This window comes from Symphalangus syndactylus, chromosome 23 (genome assembly GCF_028878055.3).
Source record: "Symphalangus syndactylus isolate Jambi chromosome 23, NHGRI_mSymSyn1-v2.1_pri, whole genome shotgun sequence".
Classification (NCBI taxonomy): domain Eukaryota; kingdom Metazoa; phylum Chordata; class Mammalia; order Primates; family Hylobatidae; genus Symphalangus; species Symphalangus syndactylus.
Genome location: NC_072445.2, coordinates 44,755,579 through 44,768,106, shown reverse-complemented (window position 1 = coordinate 44,768,106; position 12,528 = coordinate 44,755,579). Strand labels below are relative to the sequence as shown.

At 42.2% G+C, this 12,528-nt stretch overlaps 2 protein-coding genes across 2 annotated transcripts in view; one reads left to right on the top strand and one right to left on the bottom strand.

Moving 5' to 3' along the window:
• The window catches only part of LOC129473358 (uncharacterized), a 65,183-nt gene extending 59,527 nt beyond the window's left edge, over window positions 1-5,656 (top strand). Inside the window, exon 6 of the mRNA XM_055263788.2 lies at window positions 5,307-5,656. Coding sequence (XP_055119763.1) covers window positions 5,307-5,623 — 317 coding nt within the window. The 3' untranslated portion in view covers window positions 5,624-5,656. The remainder of the gene's footprint in view (window positions 1-5,306) is intronic.
• Window positions 5,657-8,694: 3,038 nt separating this feature from the next.
• H1-6 (H1.6 linker histone, cluster member) lies at window positions 8,695-9,417 on the bottom strand. Its single transcript, XM_055263795.2, has one exon. The coding sequence runs from the start codon at window positions 9,377-9,379 to the stop codon at window positions 8,753-8,755; it is 627 nt and encodes a 208-aa protein (XP_055119770.2). The 5' UTR covers window positions 9,380-9,417; the 3' UTR covers window positions 8,695-8,752.
• Window positions 9,418-12,528: the final 3,111 nt, after the last annotated feature.

Below are 12,528 nucleotides of genomic sequence, written 5' to 3'. Positions count from 1 at the left end.
GCCATTCTGGAATAACAACTACACAACCTTATGTCTGAGCCAAGGAAACATATGGTGTGGCAACTGTTACCATCTTTTTTGGAATAGCAGCACTCCTAATGTTTCCTGCAGGGAAAAAGGAATCTCAGAATTTGCCTGATCCCTATAATTTTTTTCCTAAATATTTTGAAATATCTTTCAGATGTATTTTAAAATTTAAAGATATTTTGTTCCGTTCATACAGAATTTTTTTTTTTTCTTGAGACGGAGTCTCACTCTATCACCCAGGCTGGAATGCAGTGGCATGATCTCGGCTCACTGCAACCTCTGCCTCCTGGGTTCAAGCGATTTTCCTGCCTCAGCTTCCCAAGTAGCTGAGACTACAGGAGCATGCCACCACGCATGGCTAAATTTTTTTGTATTTTTAGTAGAGATAGAGTTTCACCATGTTGGCCAGGCTGGTCTCAAACTCCTGACCTCAAATGATCCGGTCTCCTCGGCCTCCCAAAGTGCTGGGATTACAGGCGTGAGCTACCGCGCCCAGCCAAATTTCTAACTTGTTTTGTTGTTGTTGAGACAGGGTCTCAGTCTGACACCAAGGCTGGTGTGCAGTAGTGCAATCACGGCTCACTGCAGTCTCTACCTCCTGAGCTCAAGTGGTCCTCCCACCTCAGCCTCCTGAGTAGCTGGGACCACCACACCTGGCTCATTTTTTTCTATTATTTATTGAAATGGGTTCTGGCTATGTTGCCCAGGCTGGTCTTGAACTCCGGAGCTCATGCGATCCACCCACCTCAGTGTCCGAAAGAATTATCAGGAGTGAGCCACTGTGCCCGGCCAAATTTCTAACTTTTGAAATGACATATTCATTTATTCTCTTTATCATTCAGGGAGAAATTTGGGGATGGATAGCCTTGAAGCGTCATCCACCAAGTTATTTTACACACCAGATTTAGATGCAAAGTATTTTTTCATTATTTAAAAAAAAATCGAATTCTAGCTTTTACTCTGAAGATTCTAAAAAGAATTTTGGAGTCTTTAATTCACACTTTGGGGGCAGGGGAATAAGTACCAATATTTGTATAACTTTCAGTGCAAGTCACGTTAGCTAACTGTAGTCTATTGAGTTAAATATCTTTGATTTCTTCCTTAAAACTGAGTCACTACGACGGCACTTTTTTGTTTTTTTTTTTTTTGAGACGGAGCTTGCCCTGTCTTCCAGGCTGGAGTGCAGTGGTGCGATCTCGGCTCACTGCAACCTCCGCCTCCCAGGTTCAAGCAATTCTCCTGCCCCAGCCTCCTGAGTAGCTGGGACTACAGGCACACACCACCATGCCCAGCTAATTTTTGTATTTTTAGTAGAGACAGGGTTTCATCATTTTGGTCAGGCTGGTCTCAAACTCCTGACCTCGGGATCCGCCTGCCTCGACCTCCCAAAGTGCTGGGATTACAGTTATGAGCCACTGCACCCGGCTGAATGGCACTTTCATAAAACAGTAAATAATCAACTTCACTACTGCCCCCAAGAGTTTTACTATGTATATGAGGGCATCTGTTTTAAGTATGGGTATAATGTTACGGGTTTTTCTTTGTGTAAGTTTGGGTTCACAATTTCATCATTAAAACAAATGTGAAATACTTTGTGCTTTTTGTGTGCTATTAAGAAAGTATTCAAGGGAATTTCGAAAATCAAATTTAATTACTATCATGTTTGTAAAATTTTTGAAACAAATGTTTAAGACAGGATAATGTTAGAAATTATCTTTCCAGCCAGACCTGGTGGCTCACGCCAGTAATCCTAGCATTGTGGGAGGACAAGGTGGGCAGATCACTTAAGACCAGGAGTTCAAGACCAGCCTGGACAACACAGGGAAAGCCCATCTCTGCAAAATATACAAAATTAGTGGTCGGGCATGGTGGCTCACACCTGTAATCCCAGCACTTTGGGAGGCCGAGGCGGGCGGATCACCTGAGGTCAGGAGTTCGAGACCAGCCTCAACATGGAGAAACCCTGTCTCTACTAAAAATACGAAATTAGTCAGGCGTGGTGGTGCATGCCTATAATCCCAGCTACTCGGGAGGCCGAGGCAGCAGAATTGCTTGAACCTGGGAGGCGGAGGTTGCGGTGAGCCAACATTGTGCCATTGCACTCCAGCCTGGGCAACAAGAGCGAAACTCCATCTCAAAAAACAAAACAAACAAAAAAACAAAATTAGTCAGATGTGATCGTGCACACCTGTAGTCCCACCTACTTGGGAAGCTGGGGTGGGAGGATCACTTGAGCCCGGGGAAGTGTAGGCTACCATGAGCCATCATGGTGCCACTGTACTCTAGTCTAGGAAACAAATAAAAATTAAAAATTAAAAAAATTTAAAAAAAGAAAAGAAAAAGAAATTTTCTGTCCAAATATCTTTATTTTTAACAAATTGAAGTGTATTAATAGTGTTTATGGGAGAGTGCCCACACAAGGACAGCAAGCCTAGGAAGTGCAAGTCAAGAAAACTTTTTGTAAAGTAATTTAAACTGAAAAGAAAAAACAGAGATTTTTTTCTTAGAAAAGTAAGGAGTGGAGGTAAAAAAAAACCACATCAGAGACATAGGTTATACTACGGAACCAAAGGTGTGCCAATGGCACTGACAGTTTAATTCAGAAAAAAATTAATCAGAAAATGGATATTTTTAAATAAGTTAGGTTGCTGAAAAAGAAAAATGCAGTGAAGCCTTAGATGGGAGTGAGATAAATCAGCCATTGGCTAGAGGAGTTATTTGCCCAAGACCAATGGTGATGTCCCCAAATGCCTGTAAACAACTGTTGTGACATTATAAAGCCCCCATAGTCTAAGTTGGGTGAGACTATACTTATGCATTTTCTCACCTGTAATATAGCTCAAAAATATTTCTATTCTGGGATTTCTTTACATTTTACTAAAGCGCAATTATATACTTAAAACTGATAGTGTATGCAGGACTGCTAGTCATTCTCAACCCTGGCCAATTATCAGAATTGTTTGTTGAATATACAGGTGCCATATATAGGTGCATATACACACACACACACACACACACACACGCACTCACATACACATACACACAGGCCATATTCCATTCCTCATATCAAATATTCTGAGAGAGTTAGTTTGTGGACGGTAGTTCTGGACAATTTATATTTTCATAAGACCTCTGGTTATTTTTTTTTAAGTAGAGATGAAGACTTGCTATGTTGCCCAAAATGGTCTTGAACTCCTGGGCTCAAGCGATTCTCCCAACTCAGCCTCCTGAAGTGCTGGGATTACAGCCGTGAACCACTGCATCAGTGCAAGACCTCTAATTAATATCATAGGTTTATTTGTTTGAATGCTTCACGTATCCTCTCAATCACAACTTGTTTGCAGAGTTTTAATCTGAAGTACTTAGGTCTCTTGTTCAATGAATGAGTTTGATCTGATGGGTGAGAGGAAGGTGAAATGGAAAAGAGAGGAAGGTGAAATGGAAAGGGAATGAGAAGCCATACAGATTCGGCGAGTGAGCCACCCCTCTCCCAAACTATAAGATTGAGTATGCCTGAATTCTTCCTAGAGTGGAAGAATCCATTTTAAATATATATCTACATATATAGATCCTTTAAATATTTGTTCTGACATTCATTGTTTTTGAGTCACTGTCATTGAGAAAAGTTTAGAAAGGAGATATTAGGAGCAGGAAATAGAAAGCAAAAAAAAAATCAAAATCAAAATGGAGTTTTATAAATGATATAATAGGCAAAATAAAGGAAAGGCATCCTAGACCTCTGGTTTAAATGAAGATGGCACTTGGCGAGATGTGTTCCAGGATAGTTCACATGATGTATGTTTTCAGAGAATTATCATATTGCATATGCTGCTATATTTTTTATTTTCATGAATTAAAAGGCATGTTGAGATTTCAGAGTTTTACTTACGATCTCAGACTCTGCATTTTTTCTCTGTAATGTTTGACATTTCTTCCTAGCTAAGTCTCTAGTTATAAGGTCTGTGTTGTGGCATGTGGACAGTGAGTGGAAAAACTTAAGAACTCAATTTGGGGCAGAATAATGTAATCTATTTCAGAAGTGATACAAACAATATGACATGTAGAGCATTCTGGCCTTTCTTTGGTCTTTTTTCTCCATTCCTGGATTTCTTCTCTTCATGTGAGCAAGTCTGAGGTTACAATATAATGTCTCTCACAGGCCACAGCCCCATTCTAAATATTCCCAATAGAAATTCATTTATTAACCAGAGAGTGGTGGGTGGGGTTGTGTTTTTGTTTTTTAAACAAAAGTGGATCTTTTGGGCATTCTGGAAAGCTCTGGCAGGAAGCTAAGAATAAAATTTTGAATTGAGAAGTCCCTTTCTTCAAACCACATTCAGACCCAATTCTGCTATTCTATTTATTTTTCAAGGGCATTAGCCTTATTTTAACACCAATAATCTTATCACAAAAACCTCCCAGAGGAAGACCCTGTAGATTTTGTAATGACCTTAATCAAGTATTAGCCCTACACTTCAATTAATCCCCAACTGTACAAAACGTATGTTCTTTTCTCTAAAGCTGGAGCAAGTTGAAAGGGGATTAAAAACGGAGGGAAGGGAAGAGTGTTTGGAATTTCAGGCACACCAAACAGGTACAGCAGACCAGGAAGAGCGTCCCGGGAAAACATATTATCCAGACTTAAGTTTATGTTCCCTGTCTCTCGCAGACTTTTGCAGAAAAATAAGTCATTCAATAAATATTTGAATCGAGATAGGGAAGGTGACGAGGAAGAAGTTTGCACTTACGAGGTTTTAATTTGCAATTATTTGGCTACCTTTTTGCCTTCCCAAAACATAGGGTCTTTAGGAGTGAAACTTCATAGCCAAACTTATACTTTGTCCAGCACAGAGAAGGCCATCAAAATGCCTGGTTTAAATAAAAATTTTAAAATGATTGGGAAGGTAAATCCCTTGACCTATAAATCTGACCTCCTTTAAACATTATTTGTACGTTCCCCAATAAACTATTCCGTAATTTATTAGTTAGTAAGTGGAAATAAAAAGAAATGTGGAATGGGGCTGTGCTTAGTATCATTAAGCTGAGGGGAATACAGTGCATTCAACTTGCAGACACCCTTCCAGTCCCACAATGAGCGAGCTCTCACTGGCCAATCAAAACAATGAACTCGTAATGAAACAGTTTTCTTGCTCCACCCACTTGGTGACCTAATTAAAAAAAAAAAAAAAAAAATCCGCGCCAACTCATGTTGTTTTCAATCAGGTCCGCCAAGTTTGTATTTAAGGGACTGTTTCAGTTCATAGTTTTCACTGCGATAGGAATCATGTCTGGTCGCGGCAAGGGCGGAAAAGGCTTGGGGAAAGGTGGTGCTAAGCGCCATCGTAAGGTGCTCCGGGATAACATCCAGGGCATTACAAAGCCGGCTATTCGCCGTTTGGCTCGGCGCGGTGGCGTCAAGCGCATTTCCGGTCTTATCTATGAGGAGACTCGAGGTGTGCTTAAGGTTTTCTTAGAGAACGTTATTCGAGACGCCGTCACCTATACGGAGCACGCCAAGCGCAAAACTGTCACAGCCATGGATGTAGTATATGCCCTGAAACGTCAGGGACGCACACTGTATGGCTTCGGTGGCTAATACGCGGTCTTCTGGGAACTTCAAAAAAAACAAAGGCCCTTTTCAGGGCCGCTCAGAAAGTCGTTTAAAGAGCTGAAATGCGTTGCGAGAACGGGAGTTTGGATGGCAGAATTCACTGTGATAGCTTGCATAACAATGAATTGTGTTTGCAATGACCGGCCACATTGTGACAAAATTTCAAAGCATAAAGTAGGCGTAGAGAAGTAAGCGCTAATAAAGTGATTGGCTCCACAAAAGCATTTTGCTGGGCGCAGTGGCTCATGACTGTCATCCCAGCACTTTGGGAGGCCAAAGCGAGTGTATCACTTGAGGTCAAGAATTCGAGACCAGCCTGGCCAAAATGGTGAAACGCCATCTCTACCAAAAAAAATACAAAACTTAGCCGGGCGTGGTGGTCTGCATCTGTAGGCCCAGCTAGCCCGGAGGCAGAGGCTGCAGTGAGCCGAGATCGCGCCACTACCCTCCAGCCTGGGCGACAGAGCGAGACTCCCTCTCAAAAAAAAAAAAAAAAATGTATTTTAGAGCATTCTAAGAATGGTACTTCGGACTTAAGCCAAGGGCTGGAGGCGCGTGTTGAACAAAGGTTATCACCTTTTGGCTCATGTGGCACACAGCTATGTAAATAAAGCATCTTTAGGCACAAGCTCTCATTTGCGGAGGGTTCTATGGCTGTTGTCCTATTGGCCAAAACAAAGTGGTCTAAGGCTGGGCGCGGTGGCTCACGCCTGTAATCCCAGCAGTTTGGTAGGCCAAGGCGGGTGGATCCTGATGTCAGACGTTCAAGACCAGCCTGGCCAAGATGGTGAAACCTCCGTCTACTAAAAATACAAAAATTAGCTGGGCGTGGTGGCGGGCACCTGTAATCCCAGCTACTTGGGAGGCTGAGCCAGAGAACTGCTTGAACCCAGGAGGCGGAGGTTGCAGTGAGCCGAGATTGTGCCACTGCACTGTAGCCTGGGTGACAGAGCTGGGTGACAGAGCGAGGCTCCATACAAAAAAAAAAAAAAGTGGTCTAATAATCCCCAGAACTGGAGGAAGAACCATAACTGGTTGATTTTGTTTTTAACCTTATGTATGCCAGGCATGCTAGCCTTGTATACATACAAGGCTAGAGGAGCAAAGGTGCAGGAAGCCATCTTGAGGGATTCACATATTATTGAGAGACCGGCCAGCTGCTGGGAGAGGCCAGTTGTTCATCCTCACTGTATGTGATGAGAATCTGGCGACAGTCCATTGCTGGGCACAGCATTTAGACAAAAGGGCTCTCTGCTATGTCAGGCAAGTGAGGCATATTTTGCACAATCCTCGTAATTCTAAACTCATTGGGAAACAATGACAATTACATCCAAGCAAGGAAAGGTCTGTGGTTGATTTTATCTATACAAATTTAAAACATAATGTTTATAACCTTTCATTATAGGACACAACTTAATTTTTAAAAAGATGCCAAACTATACAAATAAGTTCAGAAAAGTGAGGTACCATTGAACCGTCTGGAAAACATAAATGTATGTGAAATAATGCAATGCAGTTTTGCATGGGACTTTGTTCAAAGTTTCTCGAAATACTATGGTCCAAAGTAGACTAACATTAGCATTGAGTATTTATGATCAGTAAGAATACTAAATCACAAATCAAAGGAATATTAAAATAAACTATGTTTGTTTAAAGAGAAACGTACTTTAGCTCAGACCAAGAGTTAAAACAATTTTGTGATTCAGGAAGGTTGAATTCAGAACCTAATTGGGCAGCCTCCAACATTTCCATTAAGGTTTGGATTCTTAAAATTTTTCAGTCTTCGGAATCCTCTGGCAGTCTGATGAAACTTACAGATTCTTTTCATAAATAAGATACTTAAAGTAATTCATAGGGTTACAATTGTATTAGACCAGTAATATTAAAATAATTATCAAACCACTTGACAGTAATATGTGTGTTTTTGTTGATATATCTAATAATAAACAGTACTTTGGAAATAAGCAAGCACGATTTCAAGATTCTTGCAACAACTATAACCTACAAATTTGTTATTTCTATCAGTCACACCCAATGGAAGAAAATTCTAAGTTTCAACTACAGGTTAATGAATAGATGGAAAAAAAAAAAAACCTCCTCTAATCCATATTCTGGGACATCTTGATTCCTATTTATTGATCCCTTGAAGTCAATGGACAGCATAATAAAGAAACAGTAGTTACAATTACACCACAGAAAAACTACTTGTGTTAAAAAAAAAGAAGTATCAGCAAATTATGTTTGGATGCCGAATTGCTTTCCACTTCCCTTCCCTGACAGAACTTAGATGCTCTTATATGTAAAAGCCTACTCTAGTGCACCATCGAGCTTTTCAGGACTGGACATCAGACTTTAGTTCCTGGACCTCTAGATATAAACCAGTCTCTGACAAGAAGCCCTTTTTGTGTTTTAACTTTTTTAAGTTTGGAGACAAGGTCTGACTCGCTGTCAACCAGGCTGGAGTGAGGTAGCACCATCATAGCTCACTGTATCCTTAAATGCCTGGGCGCAGGGACTAAAGGAGCAGGCCAACCGTGCTTAATTTACTTTTTGTAAAACCAGTAGACTCCAACCTTTAGGCCGGTTTTGTCTAAGACAATTATACCACAGACCAGTGGGTGCAGGGGCTGGGGGCGATGGTTTCCGGACTAAAACTGCTCCAACCTCAGATCATCAGGCATTAGATTGTCACAAGGAGCCTGAAACCTAGATCCTTTGCATGTGCCGTTCACAATAGTTTGAGCTTATGAAAATCTAATGCTGCAGCTAACCTGACAGGCGGTGGAGCTCAGTTGGTTAATGTTCGCTCACCCCTCAGCTGTGCGGCCCAATTCGTAACGTGCCACGGACAGGGACCGGTTACGGGTTGGTGGCCGGGGTAATGAGGACCCCTGGTATAGATGGTAGTCCGGCTATGTTGCCCAGGATGGTCTTGAAGCCTGGCCTGAATTAATTCTCCAACCTCAAGACTTTTCAGCTCAGCTGCATCACAACTTAAACCTATAGGTAACTGTCACAGAAACTTGTTTCCAGTGTTACGCCATCTTAAAATAATGTGGGTGGCTCTTAAAAGAGCCTTTGGGTTCTTTCCAAATCGGCCTCCCGGAAAGCTCTTTACTTCTTAGATGTGGCCTTTCTAATATTAGCTTTATGATGTTGGGTCAATTTTGGCTTCGCAGCCCTTGCCTTCACTGGGCTTTTCTGCTGTTGCTTACCCTTGGCTCCTTTAGCCTTTCTCCCGCTCCTAACAGCATTTTTAGGAGCTGTCGCCCTGGGCTTCTTGGCTCTCTTACTGGTTTTAGCAGTCTTTGGTGACTTGGAGTCCCTGGATAAAACCAGCTTCTCGGTCTTGGCAGAAACTGACTTTTTAGCCTTACTCTTGGTAGATTTAGGAATGACCTTCTTACTAAGCTTAAAGGAACCGGAGGCACCAGTACCCCTGGTTTGCACCAGGATTCCCTTGTTCACTAAGCTCTTGAGGGACAGTTTGATGCGGCTGTTATTCTTCTCCACGTCGTACCCAGCAGCGGCCAGTGCCTTCTTGAGCGCAGCCAGAGACATACCTACTCGTTCCTTTGACACTGAAAGGGCCTCAGTGATCAACTTGGACACAGAGAGGTTCGGCGCTTTGCGACTTGCATTTGTCACGCCAGCCGACTTCTTCCCTCGCTTCTTGGCTAAAAGTTTCTCCATAGCGGCTGGAACAGCACCGGCAGAAAATGCAGGTACGATTTCAGACATAATAGAGAAACACAAGACGTAATAACCAGCGAAGAGCAAAAAACGCCACGGGGCCTCGGGGCCTTATATAGGGTAGGGCGCGCTGTGATTGGTGCATCACCTAGGCACCGCCCCCGCCCCTTGGAGGAGGAGTATTTGTGTTTGTTTTACCCGGAAAAGTTGACTATAACAAAACCCCTCTTTACAGAATCTCCCAGGGTCTAGTGCTGAATAATCTGCGGAAATTCATATTTCACATGACTTTTTGCTTTTTAATGAAAAATGACCCTGGATGCCAAAACTATTCGAGAAAGCCCTTGATTTTCAGTCAAATTCAAGGAGAGGAACAAAACTTCCCCTTTTCCTTGTAAATTGATAAGTAATTTTTGGCAGAAGATTTATTTCATCTCTTCAGAGTGGTCTTCCAAATGGATAGCTTCAAATCGGTAGAGGAAATAAATTATTCACGCCATAATTTTTATTTAAAATTATTTATATATGTGAGGGAAGTAACACAGATCTCTTAGCTGTCTAATTGCGGAGTCAGAAGATGCTTATAGAATTGTCAAAAGACTGCAGAGGATGTCTTTATTTAGGCATGTGCAATCTAATAAACCATAATCCACAGGAACATGGGTTGTCTGTAATTAAAGGTGCTCCCAAGTCCCTGTAGCTTTATAGAGGACTCTCAAGGATGGGGTAATATCAAGATCTCACACATTATGTAAGATTGGCCATAATCAGGCCACTCTCATGACCAGTGCCCTCAACTGAGTTTTGCTTCAGGTTTCATTAATTGAAGTCCCCTCTATCCCCCTGCCCGCCCCTACCTCCCCAGATAAACAGACACAGTCCCTCCCCTAAATTAACTATAAAACATGAAGTAGGAACTCTAGACTCAAGAACCTACTAGAAACTACAGACCCCATGTCTAACAAGACTGGGCGGGTTGGCTGGGTGCAGTGGTTCATGCCTGTAATCCCAGCACTTCGGGAGGCTGGAGGCCAGGAGTTCAAGACTAGGTTGGCCTGGTTCCTACCAAAAAAAATAAATAAATTAGCTGGGTGTGGTGGCACATGCCTGCAGTCCCAGCTTCTGGGTAGACTGAAGAGGATCACTTAGAGCCCAGGAGCTTGAGGTTGCAGCTACTGCACTCCAGCCTGGGCAGACCCTCATCTCTGAATTGCTTAATTAATTAACTGAGCTGGCAGAATTGGCTGCATAGCTGTGGGGAAAGGGTTGTTGGAATAATGTACAGTGTGCTCCCCTGAGCTTCTACTGGAACAGGTCTTTGTGAGAGGCCTGGAGACAAGAGCTTGCTCACAAAGGCCAAGGCCTTTCTGGGATGCTGAATGAGTTCAGTGTGGCCAGAGCATAGGGTCTCAGCAAAGGAAAGCTCCATAAGGGCCATTTTGTGAAGATCCCCAAATACTTGTGTGAGACATTTGGCAGATATTAGAAGTTTTGTTTTGTTTGGTTTGGTTTGAGACAGAGTTTTGCTCTTGTTGCCCAGGCTGGAGTGCAATGGTGTGATCTCGGCTCAGTGCAACCTCCACTTCCCAGGTTCAGGCAATTCTCCTGCCTCAGCCTCCCAATTAGCTGGGATTATAGGCGCCCACCACCACGCCTGGCTAATTTTTCGTATTTTTAGTAGAGATGGGTTTCATCATGTTGGCCAGGCTAGTCTCGAACTCCCCACCTCAGGTGATCTGCCTGCCTCTGCCTCCAAAGTGCTGGGAATACAGGCGTAAGCCGCCGCGTCGGGCAGACATTGGAAGTTTTTAAGCAGAGAAATTGTTGTATTGTTGTAGTTGTCTTGGGTTTAGATTTATTGCATAAACAATCATTATTGAGAAGGGCCCACAGTCAGAGGTTGGGAGTCTGTTGCAATAGTCTCAGAAGAATGGCAAAGACCTTGCCTAAGAGGACAGTGTGGTAAAGGAGAGAGTCTACATTTCAAGTATTTCTGAAACAAAACCCAAAAGATAAGACTTCAAACTTCTGATTGCAAAGTGAGATAGAAAAGTTTCTTTCTCTCTCTCTCTCTGTTATACCCATACACACACACATATGCATAAACACCTGAAAAAAAAAAATTCAGGAAACGGGCCAGGTAAGGTGGCTCATGCCTATAATCCCATAAATTTGGGAGGCTAAGGCTAGTGGATCACTAGAGCCCAGGAGTTCAAGGCCAGCCTAAGCACATAGCAAGACCCTGTCTCTACAATTAAAAAATTACCTGGGTGTGGTGGCACGTATCTGTGGTCCCAGTTACTCAAAAGGCTGAGGTGGGAGAATCACTTGGGCCCAGGAGGTCAAGGCTGCGGTGAGCATGATTGTGCCACTGCACTTCAGCCTGGACAACAGAGCAAGACTTTGTCTCAAAAAAAAAATTTTTTTTTTTTTTTTTTCAGAAAACAATACTATCTTTAGCATCAGCACTTTAGTATGTTTTATTTTGGACTAGTTCATTTTTAAAAGAACACTAGGTTGGAAATCATGAGATTGACTTCACAACTCACTAAAGCACTGTCACTCAGTTTGGAAAATATTTCTCCTTAGAGAGATTACAGGTGCATCTTTTCTGAGCACCTGTATGTTTTTACATTTGTTTGGCTTCTCTGACCTTTGATAATTTCTGAGCATTGTACTATTAAATATTAGTGGCTAGGGGTCAAATTGTGGATCAGGCTTACAAGTTGACAGATATGTTACTCCATTGCTTTAAAACTAACACAGAATTAGAGAATTTAGAAAATTCTTACATTCCATAATTTAAGACCCAGGAAAAAAAGATTCATATTTTGCATTAGATAGCTAAAATGGTACCATAAAAGCAAATTATATCCACATATATATAGTATATGGTGCTTCTCCTGTGCCAGTCACTATCCTAAGTTTTTCTCCCCCTCCTCCAAAAATGTAGGAATTAACTTCATAGATGAAGAAACTGAGGCACAGGAATGTCACATGACTTGCCCAAAGGAAATTCAGTCTTCCTTTTTCAATTTTTCTTTTCTTTTTACTTTGCTGCAGAGTCTCGCTGTGTTGCCCAGGATGGTCTTGAACTCCTGGACTCAAGTGATCCTCCTTCTTCAGCCTCTCAAAGTGCTGGGATTATAGGCATAAGCCACTGTGCCCAGTCAGGAAATTCAGTCTTCTAAACATTC